The sequence below is a fragment of the Macaca nemestrina genome, chromosome 20, assembly GCF_043159975.1.
Source record: "Macaca nemestrina isolate mMacNem1 chromosome 20, mMacNem.hap1, whole genome shotgun sequence".
Taxonomy (NCBI): domain Eukaryota; kingdom Metazoa; phylum Chordata; class Mammalia; order Primates; family Cercopithecidae; genus Macaca; species Macaca nemestrina.
The window spans coordinates 16,556,964-16,584,633 of NC_092144.1; the positions used below are offsets into that span (position 1 = coordinate 16,556,964).

Genomic DNA, 27,670 nt, shown 5'->3' on the forward strand with positions numbered 1-27,670 from the left:
ACGGACAGTGTCAGGGTGGGCTCCCATCCTACACAAGGAGTGGCTGACCCGGCCCAGGCACAGCACGGCCACCCAGCTGTGTCTCCCAGCTCTCGGAAGTGTCTGCACCACAGGGATGGTGCTGTAGGGTCCATGTGGTCACAGGGCAGGTGGTCAGGAAATACACAGTTGACCACGGTCAGTAGTGCCGGGTCAGTAGTGCCGGGTTGGGCTGAATGCCCTGGAGGCTCCCAGCCCAGCTGGGGAGTCCCAGTCCCCAGGGTTGGTGTGACCTGGGCAGGCCTGCGGTGTCCGTCTGTGAATGACTGAGATGGTGGGACTTCAGCTGCCAAGGCCAGGGGCCAGAGTGGGAGCAGGGGGCACCCCCGCCCTTCCCCTAGGCCTGTCTAGACCTCTCCGGCCCCCAGTTTCTGCTTTGAGTGGCTGGGGGCTCTCTTGCCTGTGCTGTCTGCCCATGGGTCTGTAGGGCTGCTGGGCAGGCACCTCCTTCCCCTCGCCTGCCTCAGCTCCCTCCGATGGGGTCTCAGGGCTGTGTCCCAGCTCGCCTCCCTGTGGCCTCCCCCTAGAACTCCTGGGTCTGTCAGGACATGCCCCACCTGGCACACACACCCTGTGTGACTCCCACTGCCTGTGGGAGGACGCCAGGCCCCTGAGCCAGCCTCTGCTTTCCCCTCCTGCCTTTGGGGTGCCCCGTACCGCACTGTTCCCCCAGACTGCCTTCCACTTTCTCTGCCTTTGCACAGGCTGTTCTCCTGCCTCCAGTGAACTCTGACTTCTCCACAGCCTCCTGAAGGGCCCCTTGCTCACACTGGCCCCAGCCAGGCCCTCTGACCCAGCCCTCCTGCATGGCCACGTTGGTCTCTGAGCCTTAAGCCTTTGGATGTGTACACATTTGTCCTCTTCTTCCTGACAAACCTGAGGGTCTGAGAGGCCACATTCCTGTTCCTGAGTCATACGACAGAGTCCCAGTGACTTGGGTCTGATGTCCGTCCCACAGTGGGACATCCCTGCTGCATCCCAATGCCACCCGTGTCCTGGGGATACCCAAATGTGCCATTCTCTCAGCATCGCAACTCGGGGACTGCAGGAGGCTCAGGTGCCAGGTGCCTTCCGATGTTCATGCCACAAGCTCTTCCCACTGTCTCTGGCTCCCCAGACAATGTTCCAGGAGGTGGGTGTGCCAGAAGGGGGTGCGTCTTGCAAACCACTCTGTCCTCATTGAGAAGGAGTCTTACTCGGGACTGGGGCCTGTGCACACATTGCCGCCTCTTTTCAGCACTTAGAGATTCCTTCCTTTGTCTAGTGGCTGAAGCCAGGGCTGAAGTTGGCCTCCAAATCTGGGCCGTCTCAGAGGCGGAGTTTTCCATCTGTGGCCGAGACCCAGTTTTTGGGAGGAGGCCCCCAAGGGTCAAGCCAGCCTGTACCAGGATGGGGGGAGGGGGTGCCCAATCCAGGCCCCAGCCACCCAGACTCCCCCACCCCCACTCCCTTTTCCACTGCTCTGACCTCGGGCACTGTTGAAATAGAGTTTTTATTGCATTTCTGCCGTTTTACAAAAATATGACAAAATAAATTAAAAACAAATAAATAATCGCCTATTGTGTGTGTGTGTGTTTTCTGTTGGTTTTATGGGTTTCCTTTCATTTGGAAAGGAAAACGGCAGATGGGGGGCGCCGGCCAATACTGGGGTCCGTTGGGGGCTGAAGGCGTCTTGTATTTTGGGGACCGGCCGCCCCTGTGAATGACTGATATTGCATATGAGAAGAGAAGGCAGGGCGGGCAGAGCTAATGCCAGCCGCTGGGCCAGCACACGGCCTGGGGGCTGGGGCTGGGGCTAGGGGAGGGCGCCGGGGTCTCGAGGGGCTCCGAGGTGGGCGGCAGCGGTGGTGGCGGGAGGCTGTAAAAGCTGGCATCCCCTGGCAGAGGCTGGGGGGCGGGTGGGGGCCCGGCCATGGCACAGGGCGGGCACTCGGCAGCAGCCAGGGCCTGGCGGGGGACGGCACCCTCACCCCCGCAGCCCCAGGGCCCGTCCCACTGCCAGCAGCCGGCGGGCGGTGTCGGGGGCCGGGGCAGCGGCATTGGCGGCGGCGGTGCGGGGCTCCGGCTGCGGCGGGTGCGGAGGGCAGGGGCGCCCACGGGGGCCAGCGCTGTCCCTGCGGAGGTGAGAGGGGCCGTTCCGGGGGGATGCCGCCCCCGCCGGACCCCGCCGGGCTGGCAACCCTGCCCACACTCCCTCCCGGGCTTCCAGGCACATAAAGGCCTTATTGCTTCTGATCAGAGACTGAGGTGGGGCGGCCCCCTGGGCGGCTTCCGATGCATACCCTGCCTCTGGGCACGGCCCCTCCAGGTCACAAGGGGAGGACAGTTTGAGGAAGTCCCTCTGGCTTCTGACCTATGGCCCTTGTGCTGCAGCTGCCACTTGTTGGGCTCCCTGGGGAGGGGGTTGCTAGAGCCCAGGCTGGGATTGGGGCAGGGGAGGTGGCGGGGGTGGGAGGGTAGGGGTGAGGCCTGCACCTCTGCTCAGCACATGTGGGAGCTCCCTGGGTGGGCAGCCAGCCCCAGCCCCACCTCCGAGGAAGTGCTTCCTGAACAGCTGGGCTGCAGGGTGTGGATTTGCATAGAGGCCTGGGGGGTCAAGTCCCCCCCAGAGTGAGCTGGAGCAGAAGGGTGGGCTGGATGGGAAGTGGGCCTCCCTCATCGCTCCTGGCAGGGGAGCATGGTGGGGGGTCCCTGGGTGCAGTCGGCTTTGGCATCCCTCCCTGGGGAGGGTCAGGCACGGGCTCTAGGCTAACAAAGGCCCTGGAGATACGAAGCAGGCTTTAACTGAGAGGCTGCATGTACCACTGACCCAGGTCCCTGCCAGGACCCAAGACCGGGCCTCCTCTGTCCCCTTCAGCCCGTCTCCCCAGGCCTGGCCACCCTACCCTACCCCCAAAGCCAGCCCGGCGTCCCCACCCCCGAGTTAAAGCTTGTGACCTGAGCCTTCCTCTTGGGGCCGGGAGGCTTCCAGCTCCTCAGCCATGGCCTCGTCCACCGGCCCACTCCTCTGAACCCGGCTGCCGCCACTGCTGGGGGTCCCATCTGGTCGGGCCTGCCCGCCCGCCCCGTTGGACCCAGGCTCAGCCCGGGTGCCACCAAAGGGGAAGAGCTTGCCGGCGTGGAAGGCTTTGGGCGGCGAGTGGCTGCGCTCAGAGTCCCGCCGGGTCTCGGGTGACTTGAGGAACTTGAAGCTGAGAAAGGCGGGCAGGCGGGTGTCGCTGCCTGTGGGTGACTGGGCAGGGGGAGGCCGGGCGGTGGCTCCGGCCCCTGCAGTGGCCAGTGAGGATGTGGCCCCCGATGAGAGGAATTTGCCCTGCAGTGGGATGATCTGCTTCAACTTCATGACGTTGTTGGGTGCCAGCAGGGACCCTGGGCGCTTGGGCCGCTCAGGCCCATGGCCACCCGCAGTGCTGCCCTTGGCCTTGGCAGAGGCCTTCTCGGAGGAGGTGGCGGGGTCCAGCCCAGAGCCCTCAGCCCTCGCCTCCTCCCGGCCACCAGAATCATGCTCCCGCCGGGCATGGTGCTCTGCATGGCGCTGTCGCTCCTCCTCCTCCCGTCGCCTGCGCTGCTGCTGCTGGTAGCGATGCTGGGCCTGGCGCTCGTGTCTCTGCAGGTAGAGCCAAGCCATTACACGACTAAGAAGAAAGGGTGTTAGCAGGTGCCAGCCAAGGCTGGTGCATGCCAGGGCTCTCTGCAAAAGTCGGGGAGACTTAAATGCTTATTAGTTTCCAACTGTATCCCTGCACCCACAATGGGGGCTTCCTGCAGAAGTGGGAGAGATCCAATCATTTATTGGGTGCCAATTGCATTCCCAGGTACATGATGGGCCTCTCTGTGGAAGTCAGGGAGGCTTAAATGCTTATTGGGGCCAGGCGCAGTGGCTCACGCCTGTAATACCAGCACTTTGGGAGGCCGAGGTGGGCAGATCACTTGAGGCCAGGAGTTTGAGACCAGCCTGGCCAACATGGCAAAACCCCGTCTCTACCAAAAATATAAAAATTAACAGCGTGGTTGTGCATGCCTGTAATCCCAGCTACTCGGAATGCTGAGGCAGGGGAATCGCTTGAACCCAGGAGACAGAGGTTGCAGTGAACTGAGATCATGCCATTGCACTCCAGCCTGGGGACAAAGTGAGACTCTGTCTCAAAAAAAGAAAAAAAACAAAGCTTATTGGGTGCCAACTGCATCTCCGGGCCCACACTGAGATTCTCTGGGGAACTGGAGATTCCGAGGCTTATTGGGTGCAACTGAATGACTCCCTGGACCCATGCCGGTACTTTCTGGGAATTGAAAAGAAAACAAACATTCACTGGCCATCAACTCTGTCCCCGGCTGTGTGCCAGACAGTGTCTTAGGAATTGGTAAAGTGGAAACCAATCTTGAGCCTCAACTGATCCCCTGCTTCCCAGAGAACAGGCAAGAGACAGAACCGTGGCTGCAGGCTGGGCGCAGTGGCTCACGCCTATAATCCCAGCACTTTGGGAGGTGGGCAGATTGCGTGAGGTCAGGAATTGGAGACCAGCCTGACCAACATGGTGAAACCCCATCTCTATTAAAAATACAAAAAGTAGCTGGGCGTGGTGGTGCGTGTCTGTAATCCCAGCTATTTGGGAGGCACGAGAATTGCATGAGAATTGCTTGAACCTGGGAGGTGGAGGTTGTGGTGAGCCGAGATTGTGCCACTATACTCCAGCCTGGATGACAGAGTGAAAGAGATTCTGTCTCAAAAAAACAAACAAAAAAAAGACCGTGGCTGCAGCAGACTATACCCAGGTAGCCACGCGAGGCTCTGTCAATGTAAACTTAAAGGCATTCATGTTCAATAAAATAAAAATTCAGTTTCTTGGTCGCAGCAGTCCCACTTCAGCGTGCTCACTCATCACCTGTAGCTAAAGGCTGCAGGGACAGTGCAGACACAGGACATTGTCATCCTCGAGGAATGTTCCCTGTGCAGGCACTGGGGAGCTCCTTGGCCCATGCTATAGCTTTCTGAGGAATGCCGAAGAAGCTGGGCTTCTAGGAAGCCTCCGCTGTGTCCCTGGTCCCCTAACAGGATGCAATGGGGCAAGCTGGTGGATGACTGAAGGTTCTGAAGGGCCAGCCTGGTGCTGGATGCCACCAGGATTCCAGAAGCGACTGGAGCCGTTGTGAGCACTAGTTATTATTGCTTATTATTACTCTTTTTAGAGACAGGGTCTTGCTCCATTACCCAGGCTGGAGTACAGTGGCACGATCATGGCTCCCTGCGCCTCAAACTCCTGGGCTCAAGCAATCCTCCCACCTTGGTCTCCCAAAGCACTGGGATTATAGGAGTGAGCCACTGCACCCAGCCAGGGAGCACTAATTATTACACCCAGCTCTGTGCAGTCTCTGCATTTGCTCTCACGCTAAGGAATTGGTCACCAAGATCAGAGATCCACCAGTAGTCCAAGTGAGAAAACCGAGCCCAGCCTGGCCCCCCTACCTTAAAGGCCTCGCGGCGCTGGTACTCCAGCTTGGCCATTTCCTCGGCCACCCAGCCCGGGATATCAGGGATGGCCACGTGGATGAGGTACTTGAGGAGCAGAGCGAAGTGCTGCAGGGGTGGTAGAGAGGAGGCTGCAGGCTGCAGACGCTGGGGCCGCCCTCCCACCTCCCAGCTGCCCCTGCCCCTGTCGCCGGCCCCACCTCGAGCACCACCACGGACACGATGGCTGCCTCCGGGCTCAGCCACGGGAAGAGGCGCTGCAGCTGCCCGCACTGGCCGATCAAGTAGCAGTTGACCACAATCGCTAGGACACCCATGGCCTCCATCACCTTCTGCAGGGTGGCAGGAGGGCTCAGGCGGGGTCCAGTCGGCCTCCCCAGACCCCAGGCTCCTCCCAGCTGCACCTGGGCTCCATCTGGGCCTCAGCTCGGAGCTCTTGGCTTCCCCCCACCTGCCACTGGCCGATGCTCTCCACGCGCTGGCCGAAGGGCCGCTGCAGCCCGGTGCACAGCTTGAAGGCGTCGCTGCGGATCTCAATGAGGTTGTTGACCAGGGCGCACAGCGCCGCCAGGGGGAAGGCGGATGAGAAGAGCACTACGTAGCCGAACTGCACGAACATCTCCTGGTAGTCCTGGAACGTGTCCTGAGAGTGGGCGGGCCTCAGACCTGGAAGCCTCTTCCCTCGGACAATCTTCCTCCCATTGAGCCCGCCTCCCTCAGATTAGCCCACATGGACCCAGGGCCTGTCCCCATCCTCGGCCAGTCCAGAGGCTTCCTCTATCTGGCTAGGCCTTCCTCTCCTGTAGCATCTCAGCATCAAGGGCCCTGTTATCACCACTCCCTCCCACCCCAACTGCCTTCACCCTCGGACGGTGTGTCCTGCCCCCTGCGAGGCCCCGCCCCCTCCTCACCTCGTACTTCTTCATACAGCTCTCCAGCTCCGCCTGGGTGAGCTGGGGCGAGTGTTCTTCCTCGGGCGGGTCAATCCAAGACGACCGGTTCTGCCGTCTCTGCCTACGGGTCGAATCGCTGTTGGAGCCGGGCTCCGGGTCCGGGCCCCCGTCGGGCCCCTGGTCTCGGCCCTCGCCCCCGGCCCGGCGGAGCAGGATGGCCGGGGGCTCCCGTTCAGGGCTGCCGGGAGCCCCCTCCGCCTCGTCGTCCTCCTCAGCCAGAGTGAACACTCCCGGCTCTAGCCCCTTCTCCACCATGGTGGGGCTCCCCTCCTCCAGGAGGGCCTCCGGGCTTGGGCCGGGCCGCCGCCGCCCCGCGCCGCGCTCAGCGAAGCTGACCTTCTTCAGCCGGAGCCCGCAGTCCAGGAGGCCCCCTTCCTCGCCCTCCTCCTCGTCCTCCTCTTCCTCCTCGTCCTCCTCCTCGTCGTCGTCCTCCTCGTCCTCCTCCTTGCTCCCTGGAGGCCCGTCCCCCTCCTCCCCACCTTCCCCCGCCGGCCGCCGCTCCACCGGCGGCGCCGCCTCCTCCTCCTCCTCTGGCGCCCCGCAGCCCCCGCTGAGGCACCTGCGACCCCCGCCCCCGCTGCCGCCGCCCCCGCCCTCATCTGCCTGGGGTTCTAGGCGGCGGGGCGCAGGGCGCCGGAGGCTCAGGAGGCCAAGCAGGGCTCGGGCCAGTTCCCAGACGGCCCGCAGGCCGAGCTCGCCGCGGCCCAGGCGCCGGTACAGGTGCGGCTGCAGGACCTCGCGCACGTTCTGGAGGAACTGGCGGGTGATCAGCAGCGTGGCCAGCATCTGGGGGCAGGAAGGGGAAGGAGAGAGGCGCGTGGGGGGCAAGCGGGGCGCCGGGATCGGGGGACTCACCCTCCCTGGGCGCCCCGCCGGAGCACCGTGCCCAGACACACGCCAAATCCGGTTCCTAACTCCGTTGCTTTGGACGCGCCTGGACGCGAGGCCCCCAGCGCTCAGCCACAAACTACAGCTTGGCAGGCGCAGCGCTCCTCACCGACCTCCCGGGCAGGCCCAGCGCGTCTCCACCCCACCGCAGGCTCGGCCGGTGCACCGGGCCGTGTGCGTCCCCAGCTGCCTGCACCTGCTTGCTGGCCTCCCCGCCACCCCAGATTCCCTCCGCGCATGCGCCCTCAGCTCGGCGCACCAGGCCCCCAGCACAGCCACGCTGCCCACCCCGGCGAGGCCCCACGGGCTCGCCACCTGCCCGTACTTTGGCCCGGGCCGCGAGCAGGAGGCCCCGGAGGGAGAGGAGGAGCAGGCGGAACCGCAGGGCCGCGAGCGGGACCAGCACCGCCCGCAGCTGCCGCTCGAGGCTCTGGGACAGGGACAGGACGAGCAGGAGCTGTGAAGGGACCGACGGACAGATGGACGGACAGATGGGGGGACGACAGGCAGAGAGAGGACGCACAGACGACGGACAACGGACGCACAGACAGGAGAGAAGGATGGAGGAGGGGAGGGAGGGGCTGGAGAGCCCTTGGACCCCTTGTGCCAGGTCTGGCCCCTCGCTGGCCGCCATGGGGGCAGGGGGGACTGCCGCTGGGGTGGGGGTCTCACCTCTTTCAAGCGCTCCATGTCCTTGAGGTAGAAACCGATGTAGAAGAGGCTCAGGTATGAGTTGACAAACTGGAACTGCAAGAAGGAGGCAGGCTGTGGTCACCCTGCACCCCCACCCCACTCCTTGGAGCCTTTCTTGCGCCCGCATACAGACCCCACAGCTTCCCTGCTGTCCCCCTGCCGGATGATGGTGACTCACCAGGACAACTTTGATGATGAGGTGCTTCTCATAGGCGCTCTCCAGCCGGTAATTTTCTAGGGGCCGAGGGGAAGAGTGAGCGGGCAGCCGCGGTACCCCCAAGGGTGGCAAGGATCCCAAGGGGCAGTGGAGACCTTCCTCCCCGAGACCCCCTGGCAGGGCGTACCCATGTCATTGAGCCAGATGGCTAGCTTCTTGTAGCCCTCGGCACTCACACTAACAATTAGGGCCAGCATGACCTTAGGCAGGAATCGGGCGAGACGGGGCAACCCCTTCACGCTCAGCACCAGCTCCTGCGGGAGAAGGGGATTCTGGGCTCATCCTGGCTGCAGGGCTCAGCCCAAGGTGGAGCTGGGCACCAAGGATAGGGTGGGTGGGGGTAGGGGGGAGGGTCACCTGCAGCTGGAAGCAGCCAAGCATGAGCAAGAAGACACAGACGAGGCACGCCAGGCACAGGGGGAGGCTCACAAGCAGCTGGAAGAGCAGCCGCTTCCAGGGCGGGTAGTAGAACTCCTCGGCCCGCGTGATGGGGCTGATGCGTCGCACGCCCTGATGGTGGGCAAGGGCCGGGCCCAGCATGAGATTAGAGGGGCCACCTCTGCCTCATGCACCCCTCCCTATCCTTGGAACTCAATTTCCCTCCATCATGTGGAGGTGACCCTCTCAGTCACCCACCTAGGGCACTGTTCCCAGTCCCTCAAATCCAACTTCCACCCCTCCCCCTGGGGAGCACACAGAGCCCACCTGGGTTTGGCATTTGCTGTTTGATGGAAAAACGCTATTCACAGCTCTCTGCCTTTGCTCCTGCAGTGCCCCCCACCATTTACCTTTGCCCTGTCTCCAAGACCCTGGACTCAGCCCCCAACTGACCCTGAACTGGGGGCGTGGCTCCTCCACAGCTTCCCCAGGTGAGTCCAGCGTCCCCCACTTGTATGCCAGCTCAGCCCCTCTCCGCTTCCATTCCTCTAGGAACAGCGTCGACCAGATCACGTTGAAGAGGGCAAAGACTACGCAGGAAACATCCCGGCTTGTCTGTGAGTGGCAGAGAAGAGTTGAGTCATTGTTTGTGCCAGTCCAGAAAGGAGGGCGCCTCTGAATCCCCCAGACCTTGCCGGATCCCTGCCCAGTACCTGATCAGTCTCTGTGAATGTATACAGGACAGACCCGAAGACGGCTGGGTATACCATAGCCGACGTGTAGAAGCCCAGCCAGGCGAAGTACATGGCAATTTTCACACCAAAGTAATCACAGATGTCATCTGCCAGGGGACAAGTGGGTCTCAGTCACCCCCTGTCTGTCTGCTGGGACTCCCCTCCCACCCCCCAGCCCAGGCAGCACCTAGAGGCTGGTTTTCACACACGGCCTGCACCCATGACTTCATGAGGCGGTTCAGAATACGCTGCTCATGGACAGGGAACACTTGCTGGATGATCCCACGTGCTGCCAGCTCGGGGACTGTGGAAGGAGGAGCACAGGTTATCCCTGCACCTCTACCTGTGCCTAGCCTGGCTAGCCCCCTTTTGTCTGAAACCCAAGTCACAGTTTTTTTGCCTGCTCTTAAACCTCTAGAGCTCTTTCCAGGGGAAGAGTTCTAGATGGATAGAAGATCTGATTCTCCTTCAGAAATTGTAGGTGTAGGGGCAGGCAGGGAGGATGCAAAGGAACCCGGAGAGTGAGGAACCACGTTTTTTGTTTTGTTTTGTTTTGTTTTGTTTTGTTTTGAGACAGAGTCGCGCTCTGTCACCGAGGCTGGAGTGCAGTGGCGCGATCTCCGCTCACTGCAACCTCTGCCTCCCGCATTCAAGTGATACTCGTGCCTCAGCCTCCCGAGTAGCTGGGATTACAGACACCCACTACCACGCCCGGCTAATTTTTGTATTTTAGTAGAGACGGGGTTTCACCACGTTGGTCAGGCTGGTCTCAAATTCCTGACCTCAAGTGATCCACCCGCCTCGGCCTCTCAAAGTGCTGGGATTACAGGTGTGAGCCACCGCACCCGGCTTTTTTTTTTTTTTTTTTTTTTTTTTTTTTTTTTTTTTGAGACCGGGTCTCGCTGTGTCACCAGGCTGGAGTGCAGTGGTGCCATCTCGGCTCACTGCAACCTCTGCCTCCCAGGTTTAAGCGATTCTCCTGCGTCAGTCTCCCGAGTAGCTGGGGCTACAGGAGCACACCACAAACCTCGGCTAATTTTTGTATTTTTAATACAGACGGGGGTTTCACCATATTGGCCAGCATGGTCTGGATTTCCTGACCTCGTGATACGCCCGCCTCAGCCTCCCAACGTGCTGGGATTACAGGCGTCAGCCACCGCGCTCGGTCTTATCTTTTTCTTTATTTATGTATTTATTTGCTTATTTTGAAACAGGGTCTCGCTCTGTCACCCAGGCTGGGCAGAGTGCAGTGGCGCTACCATGGCTCACTGCTAACTCGAACTCCTGGGCTCAAGTGAGGCTACCGCCTCGACCTCCCAAAGTACTGGGAGCCACTGCGCCTGTTCCCATGTTTTAAATAAAGCTCAGTTTGTGAACCCGAACGTCTGAGGAATGGTAAAAAGTTGCTGTTGGAAGGTGAACTTGGGTGGCTAGTTTCCTGGAGGGGAGTCCAACGCCCAGAGTCATACCACTCTGTAGGTGGAGTGCTGTCCATGGTCCCTGCCTCCACCTTATCCCAGACCCAGAAAGGGCCTCTCCTGGACCCCAGTCCCAGAAATAAGTCCCATTCTTTGACTAAAGCCACGCCCCCTCAGCTCCTTGGTTTCCCAACTCTTTGCCAACCCCTAACTGGTTGGACATAAGCCCCGCCCTCCTGCCATGATAAGCTGTCCTCTCAGAGCTCCACCCAACTCAGGAGATAAGCGCCACCCTTTTGCTAAGGCCACGCCCCTTTAACTTATTGGGTACATCATTCTTTGCCAACCCGTGACTGGTTGGACTAGGCCCCGCCCTCCTGCTCCGATAAGCTGTCTTTGAAGAGCTCCACCCAACTCTCTGCCTGTGATTGGTGTTGGCCCCGCCCTGCTCACTGATTGGCTGGTCCTCCAGGAAGCGCACGTTGTGGAGCGCCTCTCCCTGCTTGGCACGCAAATTCTGCAGCCAGAAGCGGATGATGCTCTGGCGTTCCTGCGAGGAAGAGGGCGTGAGCTCAGGGAACTCATAGGCACAGGATGCATGCGGGGGCCCAGAGCCGGCCTCACCTGGGAAGTGAAGAAGCGCAGCTCGCTCTCCACATTCTCATAGATAAAGTCCTCCTCGCAGGAGAAGCCGCGGGTGCCCCCGCCAAACTCGGCCTTCACTGCCTTGCGCAGACCCAGCTCGTCGGCCCCTCGGAGTAGGCTGTGAACAAGGCGGAGGAGGTAGGCTCATAGGGAGGCCCAGGCCCACCATCCTGGAGCTGAGGATGGTGCACCTGGAAGCCTTTGGGACAAACGCAGGGCAGCTGGATAGCATGGTTGGCACTTGGTAGAGCGGGGAGCCAGGTGGCAGGCTCAGCGAGAGGCCAGGGACAGGGGACTCGCCTCTCATACGTGGCGGTGACAAAGAAGGCGTAGGCACGCGTGTGGCGGTGGTGGCGGACTTGCACGATGAGCTCGGGGATGCCCACGCGGATGTGGTTCAGCAGCCATAGCAGCGTGTGGTCATCGGTCGTGTCTGCCAAGGGGCACAGGGACCGATGGCTCTTGCCACGAGGGGGCCCAAGGCCTCCTACATATTCCCGCTCTGGGAAGCCGAGCTCAGGAGAGCCGCATCTGGGCACTGGGCGGGCGGGCAGGCATGGGTACCTGGGAAGGTCATCAGCACGTCGCAGTTCTCTGTAGGCACTGTCTTCATCCACGCCTTGTGGGATACCAGGTAGCGACCCGCTTGCAGGAGCCGCTTCCCGAAAAGCTTATCTGGGGGGCAGCGTAGCAGGCCCAGGTCAGGCCACTCTAGGTTCCGAACCCAGCCTCCAGTCTTGGCCCCTCCGGCCCCCGCCAGGGCTCCTCACCACTCCACCTGGCATTCAAGGCCCCAGGAGCTCTGGGCTTGGCTTATTTTCCTCCCTCCACGTCCTTGCACCAGCCAGCCTTCCTCCAGAAATGCCCATCCCCCCAGATCCTCCCTTACAAATCTTACTCATTCTTGAGGCCCAGCTCCGCCTCCAAAACCACAATCGATGGGGCGCTCACTAGCAGCCTTGAGCGCTTCACCACATTATGACAGCGCCGTCCTTGCAGCAGCCCCAGGAACTGGGTGCGGTTCTTACCCCCATTTCACAGGTGAGGAAACTGAGGCCCAGAGCGTTTAAGTCACGCGCCCAAGGTCACACAGTCGAGCTGGGATTTGAACCCAGGACCGTATGATTCTGTATTCTTCGCGGAGAGGCTCTCTCAAGCGCATCCCTGGCCCGCCGCGATCCCGCAGACCGGGCGTAGCAGGGCTCAGCCCAAGCCTGGGGCTCTCGGAGGGGCGTGTCCTGGTCTCCGCGCTGAGACCCCAGCCCAAAGCACCGTCCCAGCCCCGCCCGCCGGGCCGCAACCGCAGTGCCGGGAGGAGCCGGCCCCTAGTCCAGACACCACACCAGGTTACGTTTGACCCCGATCCTCCTCCCCGTGCAGTTGACGCGGGCTCCCCAGGCACCTGCAACCCAGTCTGGTCCAGCCGCCGCACACATACCCAGAACTCCGGACGCCGGGGCTGCAGGCTCGCCCTCCGGCGGGGGCCTCTTGCCACGCTCGCCCTCCAGGGACGTGCCCCCGGCGCCGGAGGCGGCCTCGGCCATGGCGAGGACAGGTCAGGTCAGGGGCTACGGAAGGCCCGGGCGCCGGGGGGCCGCGGGCTCATGGGGCCGGTGCCGCCGCCGAGCGCGCGGGAGGAGGAGACAAAGGCCGCGCCCGCCCGCGCCGGCCGCCGTCCTCGCTCGCCCGAGCGCTGCTTCTCGTCCCCGCCCGAGCCGAACCTCGATTCTCCTTCCCGGCCCGGTGCACGTCACTCTCGGGTTCTCAGCTGAGTTCGCCCGCCTAGCTCTTTGGTTCGCGTCTCCGCCCGTGTTGTTTTCTGGGTTTCCTTCTCGCCCGCCCACCTCGCTCTCTGCTGCTGGTCCCCGCCCGCACTGATGGTGCATTCTCCAACTTGTCCCCACCCACGCTTTCTTCTGGTCCCCGCCTCGGAGCCTCAGTTTCCCCATTTGCAAACTCCAGACCCTGGAGACCCGGTTTGGAATGTGAGATGGGCGTAATTTGACTAAGGAGGGACGTGGGAGGGGCGGGCCTGGTTGGGGAAGATTCCTGATGACAGTAATTTCAACCACCCTAGTAGAGCTGTGATAGATAATTACAGCAAGACCTGCTTAGGAACTTTAGCACCATTTAGCTGCCCAGAACACTCCTCATACACTCTTCGTCCGGTTAACACCGACTCCCTTCAGGATGTAACCTCGGAGAGGATCCCATAGAGTTGTCAAGTTTAGCGAATAAAAATACAGTCCGCCTAGTTAAACGTAAATTTCAGAGAAAAGAATAAATGTGCCGGGCGCGATGGCTGACGCCTGTACTCCCAGCACTTTGGGAGGCCGAGGCGGGTGGATCACGAGGTCAGGAGATCGAGACCATCCTGGCTAACACGGTGAAACCCCGTCTCGGCCGGGCGCGGTGGCTCAAGCCTGTAATCCCAGCACTTTGGGAGGCCGAGACGGGCGGATCACGAGGTCAGGAGTTCGAGACCATCCTGGCTAACACGGTGAAACCCCGTCTCTACTAAAAAATACAAAAAAACTAGCCGGGCGAGGTGGTGGGCGCCTGTAGTCCCGGCTACTCGGGAGGCTGAGGCAGGAGAATGGCGTAAAAACCCGGGAGGCGGAGCTTGCAGTGAGCTGAGATCCGGCCACTGCACTCCACCTGGGCGACATAGCGAGACTCTGTCTCAAAAAAAAAAAAAAAAAAAAAGAAACCCCGTCTCTACTAAAAATACAAAAAATTAGCCGGGTGTGGTGGCGGGTGCCTGTAGTCCCAGCTACTCGGGAGGCTGAGGCAGGAGAATGGCGTGAACCCGGGAGGCGGAGCTTGCAGTGAGTCGAGAACTCACCACTGCCCTCCAACCTGGGCGATAGAGCGAGACTCCGTCCCCCATCCCCCCAAAAAAATGTTAGCGGGGCGGGGTGCACCTGTAATCCCAGCTACTCGGGAGGCTGAGGCAGGAGAATTGCTTCAACCTGGCAGACGGAGGTTGCAGTGAGTCGAGATCGTGCCACTATACTCCAGCCTGGGCGACAGAGCGAGACTCCGTCTCAAAACAAAAAACAAAAAACAAAAACAAACAAACAAAAACAAAAAACAAAGCCTGGGCAACATAGTGAGATCCCCGTGTCTGCCAAAAAAAAAACCCAAAAAACAAAAAACAAACAAACAAACAAAAAAAAACACACTTAAAAAATTAGCCGGGCGTGGTGGCTTGCTCCTGTCGTCCCAGCTACTCAGGAGGCTGAGGCGGGCGGATTCCGCGAGCCCAAAATTTGGAGGTTGCAAGAGCAGCGATCGCGCCACTGCACTCCAGCCTGGGCGACAGAGTGAGACCTTGTCTCAAAAATAAAATAAAATAAAATAAAATAAAATAAAATAAAATAAAATAATAAAGTAAGTAAAAATATTGAGCAGGGTGAGGTAAGGGGGTATTAGAACTCTATTCTGTCCGACAGATTTTTCTTAACACGCAAGTGCACCGCCCGCCCGCTGTGATCCAGAACCAGAGAATCGGTCGTGCGAAGGCGCTCCCGGAGACCCCGCCCAGCCAGTGCCTGGAATTCCACCATCAGCGCTTTATTCTGAGGTTCAGTGCTGTCCTGGGTTAACCTGAAAGCAATCTCCGATGCTCCCCTTTCTGGCTTTCGGGGAGGCAGAGACTGACCGGACACTTGTCTCTGCAGGTGCAGACCTGGGCCAAAGAGAGAGAGAGAGAGAGCCAAGGAAGTCCACAGTGGAGAGAGGGCTGTGCTGAGGGTTCCAGCAAGACTTCCCGGAGAAGGGGATCTTGGAGCTAGGCCTTGAGAATGAGTTTGTCAAATGAGGAAGGGCATCCGAAGCCAAGGGAACGGCAGGAGGGAACGCTAGGGAGGGGAGAGAATCTCGAGAGTTCCGGTAAAAGCAAGTAGGACTCTTTCCAGAAGTTTGGGCAAGATTTTCCCTGGGCCAGGGCGTGGGTTCTCCAGTACTAATCCCTCCCGGTCATTGAGATGCTCTGCGTTTCCAGTCTGAACCTGAACGTAAAGAGGTGTAGTCCCTCCTTTCTTGAACTGAAAAAGTAAGCGCACATCGGTCCTTGCCACGCCTAAGGCTGCGGAGTGATCAGATGGAAAATGCGGAACTCAAAACCTCCCCTCGCTGTAATTTGCACTGCCCTGTGCCAAGCTCGCTCTGTCCTTTCTTCCATTCCTTATTCCTATTGTCAGTCTCGCTGCGCTAGGACCCTAAAAATTCGGTCTCATGTTGCCCGGGGAACAACATTTCGCTACACCCACCTCCATAGAGCCCCCGCCTCCCTCTCTACCTTGCACCAGCCAATGGAACCGAAGATCTTCAGACGGTGGGCGGGACGTATCCTAAGGTACCCAATGATGATCGAGAATAGTTGAGCACTTTACTAGCCACGCCACGGAGTGGACGGGGCCTCCTGCCCAGACTTGAAGCCACACAGGCAGGTCTGGCAGGGAGGTCTCAGGTTGTAAATCCATGTGGCGGGGGCTTTGGACCCTGGCGGCCCAAGCGGCACGTGGGCCTCGCAGGTGGGGCTACAAGGGAAGGGGTGTGACAGCTTGGGGTGCTACTTGGACCTCAGACCCACTCCCAGGGTTTTAGTGGCCCAATTCCCTGCGGCAGAGCAATCATTCGCGTTCTTCCGTGCCTAAATCGTCCATTCGCCTTGCCGCAGAGCCCACATCTGGGTCTACTTCTGGCCTCACAGTCCCTAATCCGGTCACCCTTCGGCCTTCAGAACATCCAATTTATGCATCCCCCAGCCGCAGAACCCCCCGCAACTGGGGCATCTCGCGATCATCAAGCCCTTGGTTTACTTGACACTGAGACTGAGTCTCCCAGATGCGCTGATTCGCCTCCCCTCCGGTTCCAGACTGTGCACGCGCCGGAGCAGCGGCGCAGCAGCCCCCGGCTCCGGCGCCACCATCTTCGCGCTAAGCTCTGGCCAAGGCCGCTGCGGCATCGCGGTGATCCGGACCAGCGGCCCCTCCAGCGGCCACGCCCTCCGGATTCTCACGGCAGCCCGAGACCTGCCCCCTGCTCGCCACGCCAGCCTGCGCCTCCTCAGCGACCCCCGCTCCGGGGAGCCTCTGGACCGCGCACTGGTCCTCTGGTTCCCAGGTGAGGGTCACCAGATTCCGAGCCTCCTGTAGGCCCCATGACTCAGTTTCCCCCTTCTAAGAGTTTGCACTGGCTGTGCTGTCCTCCTGACTGTCAGCTCTCTGCCACATTAGGTCCCCGGAGTTTCACCGGTGAGGACTGCGTGGAGTTCCACGTGCATGGAGGCCCGGCAGTGGTGAGCGGCGTCCTGCAGGCCTTGGGTGAGTTGCAGCCTTGGGTGAGATGCTTGGTCCTCCCGATGGGCCTGGGTGGGGACCAGAGGGCGTCAGACTAGGACCTTCCTGCAGGCAGCGTGCCAGGGCTTCGACCTGCGGAGGCAGGCGAGTTCACCAGGCGGGCGTTTGCTAATGGGAAGCTGAACCTGACCGAAGTGGAGGGGCTGGCGGACCTTATCCACGCAGAAACCGAGGCGCAGCGGCGGCAGGCCCTCAGGCAGCTGGACGGGGAGCTGGGCCACCTCTGCCGTGGCTGGGCCGAGACCCTCACCAAAGCAAGTTCCCCATTTGTCCATTCTCTCTCTCAGAGACCCCATCTGTGCAACCCTTGCATGAGACCCCCCCTCAATCCCTCATCCATTCCCTGCGTGAAATCTTCCGGCCTATGAGCCGCCAATCTGGCCCCTGAAGTCGGGCTGGATAAATTGGGTGTGGGAAGGTGGGTTTCTGGGTGCACACACCACCTCTGGTCTCCCTGTCCCGCCAGGCTTTGGCCCACGTGGAGGCCTATATCGATTTTGGCGAGGATGACAACCTGGAGGAGGGGGTCCTGGAGCAAGGTGGGTCTACCTAGTGGTGGGGGAGGAAGACACCTCTATCAGCCCTCAAAGGCTCCCCTCACTGTCTCTCTTTGCCTGCCTTCTCTCACCCACAGCGGACATTGAAGTACGGGCACTGGAGGTGGCCTTGGGTGCACATCTACGAGATGCCAGGCGCGGGCAGAGACTCCGCTCAGGGGCACACGTAGTGGTCACTGGACCCCCCAATGCCGGCAAGAGCAGCCTAGTGAACCTGCTCAGTGAGTGGGAGGGGGAGGGGGCGGGGCCTAGTGCCAGGGGCGGGGTCAGGAGCTGGGTAATTGAATTGTTCTGGTCTAAAGCGCCCTCCAGACACGGGGTAGAACGTGGGGAAGAAGCTCCCTTGTCTCCACCCTCTCCTCTTCTTTTGACCCTCCCCCAGGTCGGAAACCTGTGTCCATCGTGTCCCCAGAGCCAGGGACCACCCGTGACGTCCTGGAGACCCCCGTCGACCTGGCCGGATTTCCTGTGCTGCTGAGCGACACGGCTGGGTTGCGGGAGGGCGTGGGGCCGGTGGAGCAGGAGGGCGTTCGGCGCGCCCGGGAGAGGTGGGCGGACAGGGTGGTGATGGGAGGGGAACGCGGGGCCCTTTCTCTGCCTTTTCTCCCTGCTGCGTTTATTTTTCATTCTTCCTGAATCTCAGAGAACCTGCTATGCCCTTTCAAACAGTGATCTCAGTGATTTGGTTCTTTTTTTTTTTTTTTTTTCCGAGACCGAGTCTTGCTCTGTTGCCCAGGCTGGAGTGCAGTGGCGCGATCTCAGCTCACTGCAAGCTCCGTCTTCCGGGTTCAAGCAATTCTCCAGCCTCCCAAGTAGCTGGGATTACAGGCGGGAGCGACCACGCCCAGCTGTTTTTTTGTATTTTTAGTAGAGATGGGGTTTCACCATGTTGGCCAAGTTGGTCTCTAACTCCTGAGCTTCAGGTGACCCACCTGCCTTGGCCTCCCAAAGTGTTGGGATTACAGGCATAAGCCACCGCACCTGGCCTGTTTTTGTTGTTGTTGTTGTTGTTGTTGTTTGAGACGGAATTTCGCTCTTGTTGCCCAGGCTGGAGTGTGCAGTGGTACGAGCTCGGCTCACTGCAACCTCCGCCTCCCGGATTCAAGCGATTCTTCTGCCTCGGCCTCCCGAGTAGCTGGGATTAGAGGCGCCCACCACAATGCCAGGCTAATTTTTTTTTTTTTTTTTTTTTTTTTTTTTGAGACGGAGTCTCGCTCTGTCGCCCAGGCTGGAGTGCAGTGGCCGGATCTCAGCTCACAGCAAGCTCCGCCTCCCGGGTTCACGCCATTCTCCTGCCTCAGCCTCCCGAGTAGCTGGGACTACAGGCGCCGCCACCTCGCCCGGCTAGTTTTTTGTATTTTTTTTAGTAGAGACGGGGTTCCGCCATGTTAGCCAGGATGGTCTCGATCTGCTGACCTCGTGATCCACCCGTCTCGGCCTCCCAAAGTGCTGGGATTACAGGTTTGAGCCACCGCGCCCGGCCCCCAGGCTAATTTTTTGTATATTTAGTAGAGACGGGGTTTCACCATGTTGGCCAGGCTGGTCTCGAACTCCTGACCTCAGGTGACCCACCTGCCTTGGCCTCTCAAAGTGCTGGGATTACAGGCGTTAGCCACTGTGCCCGGGCAGTAATTTGGTTCTGATTAAATCCTGCCCCCGGCCCTGCGGACATGTTTCTCATCCCTAAGCGCTCCACCCAGCCCTCACGTTCTGCCCCGCCCCGTCGTGCTCTGTCCCGCCCTGGCGCTCCGCTCTGCCCCTCGTGGTCTACCCCATCCCCTGTGCTCTGCCCACCCCCTACATTCTGCCGCGCCCCTCGTGCTCCACCTCGTCCCCTGTAGTGTGTCTGGCCCTTCTTGCTCTGCCCCGCCACTCATGGTCGCCCCACTCCAGTGCTATACCCGGCCCCTTTTGCTCAGCCCCAACCCCTGTGCTGTGCCCTGCCCCTCTTGCTCTGCTCTTCCCTCTGCACTGTGCTCCGCCTCTCTTGCTCTGCCCCGCCCCCTGTGCTGTGCCCCGCCCCTCCTGCCCTGCCCCACCCCCTGCAGTGTACCCAGCCCCTCCCGCTCTGCCCTGCCCCCTGCACTGTGTCCCGCTCTTCTTGCTCTGCCCCGCCCCCTGTACTGTGCCCTGCCCTACTTGCTCTGCCTGGCCCCCTGCACTGTGTCCCACCCTTCTTGCTCTGCCCTTACTCCCTGTGCTGTGCCCCACCCCTCCTGCACCGTGCCCCGCTCCTCTTGCTTTGCCCTGCCCCCTGCACTGTGTCCCACCCCTCCTGCTCTGTCCCAGCCCTTGCTCTACCCCGCCCCCTGCACCGTGTCCCGCTCCTCTTGCTCTGCCCTGCCCCTTGCACTGTGCCCCGCCTCTCTTGCTCTGTTCCACCCTCTGTGCTCGGCTTGGACCTCCAACACTCTGCCAGTCCCCTGGTACTCTACTCCTACCCTCCCCACCTCAAGCTTTACCGCTCCCTCCGTGCTCTGCCTGGCCCTTCTCACTGTCCCTCTCTACCCAGTGCCTTCTTCAGTTGCTCAACTGGACTCCCGCTCAGTTGACCTTGCTCCCCCAGGCTGGAGCAGGCGGACCTCATTCTGGCCATGCTGGACGCCTCTGACCTGGCCTCTCCCTCCAGTTGCAACTTCCTGGCCACCGTCGTAGCCTCTGTGGGAGCCCAGAGCCCCAGTGACAGCAGCCAGCGCCTCCTCCTGGTGCTGAACAAGTCGGACCTGCTGTCCCCAGAGGGCCCAGGTCCGCGTCCTGACCTGCCCCCGCACCTGTTGCTGTCCTGTCTGACGGGAGAGGGTCTGGACGGCCTCCTGGAGGCGCTGAGGAAGGAGCTAGCTGCAGTGTGAGCCCCCCCTCCCACTCCCAGCCTCCCCTGATCCACAGTTCAAGTGTGGGCTGGCCCACTGGCTTTGGGCGCGTGCCTGTCCCTCAACTTCAATTTCTTTACCTACAAAATGGGTGCAACCATTTCCCCTTCAAGGGATGGTTGTAAAAGGTTAGGAGGGACCATGTCTCTTGTCTCTTCCAGGTGTGGGGACCCGTCCACCGGTTCCCCGCTCCTGACCCGCGCAAGGCACCAGCACCACCTCCAGGGTTGCCTGGATGCCCTCAGTCACTACAAGCCGTCAAAAGACCTGGCCCTGGCGGCAGAGGCGCTGCGGGTGGCCCGGGGTCACCTGACCCGGCTCACAGGTGGAGGGGGTACCGAGGAGATCCTGGACATCATCTTCCGGGACTTCTGCGTGGGCAAGTGACGGGATCCAGGGAAGTCGCACCCAAGTTGCGCGGAGACCCAGGAGACCCGGGGGATCTGGAAACAGTTTAGGCCAATCGGGATTCTCTTTCACCTGGGAAAGAACTTGATTCTCAAACAATGAAGCAACACAGCTGAGAGGTAGTGAGCTCCCTGCAGGGGCTCCCTGGAGATTCAGGCCCTGGAATGGGGCTGAATGGAGGTCCCGTTGGACCCTGGATGCTGGGGCATCCGTGTTGGGATGGAGACAGGAGGATCTCCGGATATTTGTTTCATGGTTTTCAATTTATTTTGCAAATACCAAAGGAATGTAAAAAAAAAAAAAAAAAAAAAAAAACAGGCCGGGCGCGGTGGCTCAAGCCTGTAATCCCAGCACTTTGGGAGGCCGAGACGGGCGGATCACAAGGTCAGGAGATCGAGACCATCCTGGCTAACACGGTGAAACCCCGTCTCTACTAAAAAATACAAAAAAAACTAGCCGGGCGAGGTGGCGGGCGCCTGTAGTCCCAGCTACTCAGGAGGCTGAGACAGGAGAATGGCCCGAACCCAGGAGGCGGAGCTTGCAGTGAGCTGAGATCCGGCCACTGCACTCCAGCCTGGGCGACAGAGCAAGACTCCATCTCAAAAAAAAAAAAAAAAAAAAAAAAAAACTCAGGTGCTGAAGTGTTTCCCTCCCTCCTTCCCTCCCTCCCTCCCTCCCTTCCTTCCTGGCGTGCAGTGGTGCATCTCACTGCAACCTCCACCTGCCGGACTCAATCAATTCTCCTGCCTCAGCTTCCTGAGTAGCTGGTATTACAGGCATGTGCCAGCATGCCTGGCTAGTTTTTGGTTTTGTTGTTGTTGTTGTTGTTTATTTTTATTTTTTTTGTTTGTTTTTTTGAGACAGAGACTCACTCTGTCGTCCAGGCTGAAGTGCAGTGGTGCGACCTCGGCTTACTGCAACCTCTGCCTCCCAGGTTCAAGTGATTCTCCTGCCTCAGCCTCCTGAGTAGCTGGGACTACAGGTGCGGGCCACCACGGCCGGCTAATTTTTGAGTTTTTAGTAGAGACGAGGTTTCATCATGTTGACCAGGCTGGTCTTGAACTCCTTGACCTCAGGTAATCTGCCCACCTCGGCCTCCCAACGTACTGGGATCACAGGCGTGAGCTACCACGACTGGCCCCAGAAGTATTTCAACATGAAAAATTTCCTTAGCCCTTCTCCAGTTGTCATGGCTTAATGTGCGTCTTTCCAGAACTTTGAATGTTTACATACTTGTGGATGTATCTTTCAAATATGTTTGTCTTGTGATTTATATATAAATGGTGTTGTGTTCATTGTTCTACAAATTGTTATTTCTTTTTTAAAAAACAAAATTATGGAGATGGGGGTCTCACTAGGTTGCCCAGGCTGGTCTTGAGCTCCTGGACTCAAGCCATCCTGCTGTCTTGACCTCCCAAAGTGCTGGGATTACAGGTGTGAGCCACTGTGCCTGGCTCATTCCTTTTTTAGTCTTTAGTCTTTCTTTTCTTTATTTTATTTTTTTCTGTGTGTGTGTGTGTGTGTGTGTGTGTGTGTGTGTGTGTTTGTGTGTGTGTGTGACAGAGTCTCGCTCTGTTGCCTGGGCAACTAGAGTGCAGTAGCGCGATCTCGGCTCACTGCAACCGCTGCCTCCTGGCCTCAAGCCATTCTCGTGCCTCAGCCTCCCAAGCTGCTGGGATCATAGGTGTGCCCTACCATACCTGACTAACTTTTGTATTTTTAGTAGAGATGGGATTTTTGTCATGTTGCCCAGGCTGGTCTCAAGCTCCTGGCCTCACAAGATCTGCCCATCTTGGCCTCCCAAAGTGCTGGGGTTACAGACGTGAGCCACCACACCCACCCTTTTATTTATTACTATTTTTTGAGATGGAATTTCGCTCTGTCACCCAGGCTGGAGTGCAGTGGCGAGATCTTGGCTCACTGCAAGCTCCGCCTCCCGGGTTCATGCCATTCTCCTGCCTCAGACTACCAAGTAGCTGGGACTACAGGCACCCACCACCATGCCCGGCTAATTTTTTGTATTTTTAGTAGAGATAGCATTTCACCGTGTTAGCCAGGATGGTCTCGATCTCCTGACCTCGTGATCCACCCGCCTTGGCCTCCCAAAGTGCTGGGATTACAGGTGTGAGCCACCGCACCTGGCCCACACCCACCCTTTTTTAAAAAAAATTAAGTTAATTTATTTTTTACTCTGTACCTCAATGGACGAAAAATGTAGGATTAGTCTGGACATTTTGCATCTTCTATCTTTTTTTTTTTTTTAGACAGAGTTTTGCTCTGTGTCCTAGGCTCGATTGCAGTGATGGTCTTGAACTCCTGGGCTCCAGCAATCCTCCCACCTTGGCCTCCCAAAGCACTGGGATTACATGCACATGGCGCAGTGCCCAACCTTGCCTCTTGTATCTTTAAAAAAAATTGTAATTAGTTCAATTATTAATTGATTAATTAATGATTTTTGAGATAGGGTCTCATGCTGTTGCCCAGGCTGGAGTGTAATGCCGCATTCATGGCTCACTGCAGCCTCAAACTCTTAGCCTCAAGGGATTCTCCTGCCTTGGCCCCTCGAGTAGTTGGGACCACAGGCACGAACTACCATGTCCCATGTCTAGCTAATTTCTTATTTTTTATAGAAATGGGGTCTCCCTCTGTTGCCCAGGCTGACCTTGAACTCGTGGACTCAAGCAATCCTTCCACCTCAGCTTCCCAAAGTGCTGAGATTATAGGTGTGAGCCACCACACCAGGACGACCTCTTGTATCTTAAAAATGACTAGCAAGGCCGGGCGTAATGGTTCATGCCGATAATCCCAGCACTTTGGGAGGCCATAGGCGGGCGGATCACAAGGTCAGAAGATCAAGACCATCCTGGCTAACATGGTGAAACCCCGTCTCTATTAAAGATACAAAACATAAGCTGGGTGTGGTGGCACGCGCCTATAGTCCCAGCTACTTGGGAGGCTGAGTCAGGAGAATTGCTTGAACCCAGGAAGCGGAAGTTACAGTAAGCCAAGATCGTGCCGCTGCACTCCAACCTGGGCGACAGAGGGAGACTCCGACTCCGTTTCAAAACAAACAAATAAACAAAAATCTGACTGGCAAAACCTAGGGGACTTTCTTCCTCTACAAGCTGAATCTTTATTAATTAATTCATTCACTCCATGAATATTCATCAAATTCCTGCATCCAGCTTCATACACACCATTTTATTGAATCTTCACCACAGCACGATGTTGGGGCTATTTTCTCCCAGTTTTGCCGATGAGAAAACTGAGGCTTACAGGAGTTGTTACTTCCTGGAGTTCCCCCAACTTTGGGGTTTGAACACAGGTCTGACTCCAAATCTGAGTTTGCTGAGGGCCTCCTGTGGAGCAGGCAGGGTGTTGGAGTCACAGAGGGGAGCAACAGGCTTGGTACCTTTTCACATTAAAGAAGCGACAAGAGACCAGGCATGGTGGCTCATGCCTGTAATCCCAACACTTTGGGAACCCAGGATGGGCAGATCACTTGAGGCCTGGAGTTTGAGACCAGCCTGGCCAACGTGGTGAAACCCCATCTCTACAAAAAATACAAAAATTAGCTGAGCATGGTGGAGCACATCTGTGGTCCCAGCTACTCAGGAGGGTGAGAAAAGAGAATCTCTTGAACCCAGGAGGCAGAGGTTGCAGTGAGTGGAGATTGTGCCACTGCACTCCAGCCTGGGCGACAGAGCGAGACTCCACCTCAAAACAACAACAACAAAAAGAAGAGACAAGAGGTCATTACAGTGAGGTCTGATGGCTGCATTTTGTTTTGAGATGGAGTCTTTGCTTTTTTGTCCAGGGTAGAGTGCAGTGGCATGATCTCGGCTCACTGCAACTTCTGCCTCCCGGGTTCAAGTGACTCTCCTGCCTCAGCCTCCCTAGTAGCTGGGGCTATAGGTGTGTGCCACCATGCCTGGCTAATTTTTGTATTTTTAGTAGAGATGGGTTTCACCATGTTGGCCAGGCTGGTCTCGAATGCCTGACCTCAAGCGATCCACTTGCCTCAGCCTCCCAAAGTGCTAGGATTACAGGCATGAGCCACAGTGCCTGGCCTTTTTTTTTTTTTTTTCTTTAAGTAAAGATGGGGGTCTTGCTGTGTTGCCCAGGCTGGTCTCAAACTCTTGGCCTCAGGTGATCCTCAGACCTCAGCCTCCTAAAGAGCTGGGATCACATGTGGGAGCCACCACACCTGGCCTGATGGCTGCTTTGTGAGCTCATAAAGAGGAGACGTGACCTAGTCAGGCAACTTAGGGTGGGCTGCCTGGCAGAGGTGATGAGTGTTGTGATCTGAATGGTGAGGATGCCAGATGGAGGAGGCTGGGGAAGGCACCCCAGGCAGAGGGCACTGAATATGCAAATCCCTTCATGTGCATATCCCACTGACACATATTTTGCTGGATTACATATCCCACTGATGCGGGAACTTCACAGTGTGTTCAAGGAATAGTGAGATGGTCAGGGTTTTTGTTTGTTTGCTTGTTTTTTTTGTTTGTTTGTTTGTCTGTTTTTGTTTTTGAGACAGGGTCTTGCTCTGTTGCCCAGACTGGAATGCAGTGTCGTGATTGTGGTTCACTGTGACCTCCGCTTCCCAGGTTCAAGCGATTCTCCTGCCTCAGCCTCCTGAGTAGCTGGGATTACAGGCGTGTGCCACCACACCCGACCGTTTTTTTTGTTTGTTTTTTTGTTTTTGTTTTGTTTTCTTAGACAAGGCCTCTCCCTTTCACCCAGGCTGGACTGCAGTGGCTCAGTCATGGCTCACTGTAGCTTCCATCTTCTGGGCTCAGGTGATCCTCCTACCTCAGCCTCCTGAATAGCTAGGACTACAGGCATGCGCCACCACGCCCGGCTAATTTAGAGGTGAGTTCTCACTATGTTGCCCAAGCTGGTTTTAAACTTTTGGGCTCAGGCGATCTTCCTGTCTTGGCTTCCCAAAGTGCTGGGGTTACAGGTGTAAGCTACCATGCCTGGCCTTTTTTTGGGGGGGAGGGGGGTTGGGGTGGGGTCTCACTCTGTCACCCAGGCTGGAATGCAGTGGCACAATCACGGCTGACTGTAATCTTCAACCTCCTGGGCTCAGGTGATCCTTCCACCTCAGCCTCCTGAATAGCTAGGACCACGATCACCACGCCCGGCTAATTTTTTAATTTTTTCGTGCAGACAGGATCTTGCTATGTTGCCCAGGTTTGTCTCAAACTCCTGACCTCAAGTGATCTGTCCTCGGCCTCCCAAAGTGCTGGGATTACAGGCGAGAGCCACGGCGCCCGGCCAGAGGTGGTCAGAGTGGCTGGAGCAGAGGAAGGGAGGAGAGAGAGGAGGGAGACCATTGGAGGAGGGATGGAGGAATCTGATAAGCAGGGGTTCGTCTGAGATTCTTTGGGGAGCCTGACGTGGCAGGGACCGACCAGCAGAGGGCGCCTCGCGCTAACAGAGGCGGTCCCCGGCGATCCTCCCATCAAGGCTCCGGGTGCCCCACCCTCAGAGAGCGGATCTAGGCCTCCGGCACCCACCTGGTGGCATGTGAATGGTTAACTTCCCCTGACCGGGGTGGAAACTGAGTCTCGAAGAGAATCAGGATCTTTTCTGGAATCAGAAAAAGATCTCCACCTCCAGTAGTTGAAGATACAAACCCTCTGGTTTCAGTGGACACAGAGCCTGGGAGGCATCCGTGGCAGACAGAGGGCATGAAAAGGGCCTAAGGAGGCCCGCAGAGTTTCCTGACCACCCAACTAAAGGAGACCCCAGGGCCGGGCACGGTGGCTCACACCTGTAATTCCAGCACTTTGGGAGGCCAAGGTGGGTGGATCACCTGAAGTCAGGAAACCAGCCTGGCCAACATTAGTGAAACCCTGTCTCTACTAAAAATACAAAAATCAGCCGGGGGTGGTGGTGCACATCTGTAATCCTAGCTATTCGGGAGGCTGAGGCAGGAGAATCGCTTGAACCCGGGAGGCAGAGGTTTCAGTGAGCCGAGATGGTGCCACGGCACTCCAGCCTGGGAAACAGAGTGAGACTCCATCTCACATTAAAAAAAAAAAAAAGAAAAATATCTCCACCTCCAGAGGTTGACGATAGAAACTCTCTGGTTTCAGGGGACACAGAGCCTGGGAAACATCCCGGGCAGACAGAGGGCGTGACAAGGGCCTAACGAGGCCACCAGAGTTTCCCAACCACCCAACTAGAGGAGACCCAGGCCTGATTTTATTTACAGGGTTCCTGGCAATATGTCATTATTTGTTCATTTCCTTGCTTGTTCAACCAAATCAACAAATTGGGGCTGGAGGGGCGGTGGCCAGAGTGGAAAGGGTCACACCATGAACTGAGTCCACGGATGTTACTATTGCCCCCATCAGGAAACCAAACCGATGCCCAGAGAAGAAAAGCAATAACGTGGATCTGCGGGTGAGGGGTGGGCTCCAAGCGGGGAGGGTCCTGAAGGCTCCCAGGAGGGGTGAGCTGGGCCTGTGTCTGGATAGGGTTGGAGATGCTCTTTGGACAGGATGCTGGGGCCCCGCCTGCCTTCCCCGGGGCCCTGGCACACAGCTGGCCTGAGGTCCTTGGCCACAATCCCTTTTTTCCAAGAAGGGTGAGGTGGTTTGTGGGAAGCAGCCATGGGGGTTATTTATAGAGGCTGCAGGAAATCCCCAAAGAGTCTGAGACTCGCCAGGCAGTTGGACCTCAGGGTCAGGAAGGGGGCCTGATCCGCCAATTGCTCGACCCCCACCCCTGTATTCAGCCGCCACCCGGTTCCTGAGGAACCACCAGCCTGGGACAGTCAGAGCTTTAAGGTCAGGGCTGGAAAGAGGTAGGGATAAGGCTGGAGGGGGGGTTTCCAAAAGGGGAAGCAAGGGCTATACCTGGGGCATCAGGAAAGGCTGCCTGGAGGAGTGGGTCTCTGGAGCTGGGCTTCTGAAGAAGAAGGGTTCATTAGACATGAAAACAGCTTTCTAATCCAAGGGCACAGCACGAATTAACGCATGTTGAGTCTTTTTCAGAGAATTAAAAAGTCCAGGATAACAGGA

General features: G+C 58.2%; 2 protein-coding genes across 5 annotated transcripts; one reads left to right on the forward strand and one right to left on the reverse strand.

Moving 5' to 3' along the window:
- Nucleotides 1–1,512: 1,512 nt before the first annotated feature.
- Nucleotides 1,513–13,162, reverse strand: LOC105490384 (anoctamin 8). The gene is made up of 18 exons (XM_011755952.3): nt 12,871–13,162; nt 11,997–12,107; nt 11,733–11,865; nt 11,412–11,550; nt 11,241–11,337; nt 9,557–9,673; nt 9,349–9,476; nt 9,089–9,250; nt 8,615–8,767; nt 8,385–8,511; nt 8,219–8,274; nt 8,020–8,094; nt 6,418–7,245; nt 5,958–6,149; nt 5,707–5,838; nt 5,504–5,614; nt 2,977–3,646; nt 1,513–2,153 (listed from the first exon to the last, which is right to left on the reverse strand). Exons 1-18 carry the CDS (start codon nt 12,974–12,976, stop codon nt 1,786–1,788), a joined length of 3,705 nt encoding a protein of 1,234 aa, XP_011754254.2. The 5' UTR covers nt 12,977–13,162; the 3' UTR covers nt 1,513–1,785.
- Nucleotides 13,163–13,294: 132 nt separating this feature from the next.
- LOC105490424 (GTP binding protein 3, mitochondrial) lies at nt 13,295–21,928 on the forward strand. Of its 4 annotated transcripts, XM_011756147.3 has the most exons (10): nt 14,913–15,018; nt 15,116–15,792; nt 16,315–16,562; nt 16,676–16,762; nt 16,850–17,052; nt 17,265–17,337; nt 17,433–17,576; nt 17,738–17,903; nt 19,922–20,200; nt 20,387–21,928. In XM_011756147.3, exons 2-10 carry the CDS (start codon nt 15,545–15,547, stop codon nt 20,610–20,612), a joined length of 1,674 nt encoding a protein of 557 aa, XP_011754449.1. In that variant the 5' UTR covers nt 14,913–15,018; nt 15,116–15,544; the 3' UTR covers nt 20,613–21,928. The 4 variants fall into 4 exon arrangements, with proteins under 4 accessions (XP_011754593.1, XP_011754449.1, XP_011754363.1 ...); XM_011756291.2 differs by lacking the exons at nt 14,913–15,018; nt 15,116–15,792 and adding an exon at nt 13,295–13,428; XM_011756061.3 differs by having other exon boundaries at nt 15,008–15,792.
- The last annotated feature ends 5,742 nt before the right edge of the window (nt 21,929–27,670 follow it).

Excerpts from the sequence above, each read along its gene's own strand:
- LOC105490424 (XM_011756147.3), top strand. The coding sequence starts at position 15,545 with ATGCGGAACTCAAAACCTCCCCTCGCTGTAATTTGCACTGCCCTGTGC. Across the intron at positions 15,793-16,314 it reads TGGGCGGGACGTATCCTAAG|ACTGTGCACGCGCCGGAGCA; the intron begins GTACCCAATGAT and ends CTCCGGTTCCAG. Across the intron at positions 17,053-17,264 it reads GGGCCGAGACCCTCACCAAA|GCTTTGGCCCACGTGGAGGC; the intron begins GCAAGTTCCCCA and ends CTGTCCCGCCAG.
- LOC105490384 (XM_011755952.3), bottom strand. The coding sequence starts at position 12,976 with ATGGCCGAGGCCGCCTCCGGCGCCGGGGGCACGTCCCTGGAGGGCGAG. Across the intron at positions 11,866-11,996 it reads CGTGCTGATGACCTTCCCAG|ACACGACCGATGACCACACG; the intron begins GTACCCATGCCT and ends GCCCCTTGGCAG. Across the intron at positions 3,647-5,503 it reads AGCGCCGCGAGGCCTTTAAG|AGACACGAGCGCCAGGCCCA; the intron begins GTAGGGGGGCCA and ends CTCTACCTGCAG.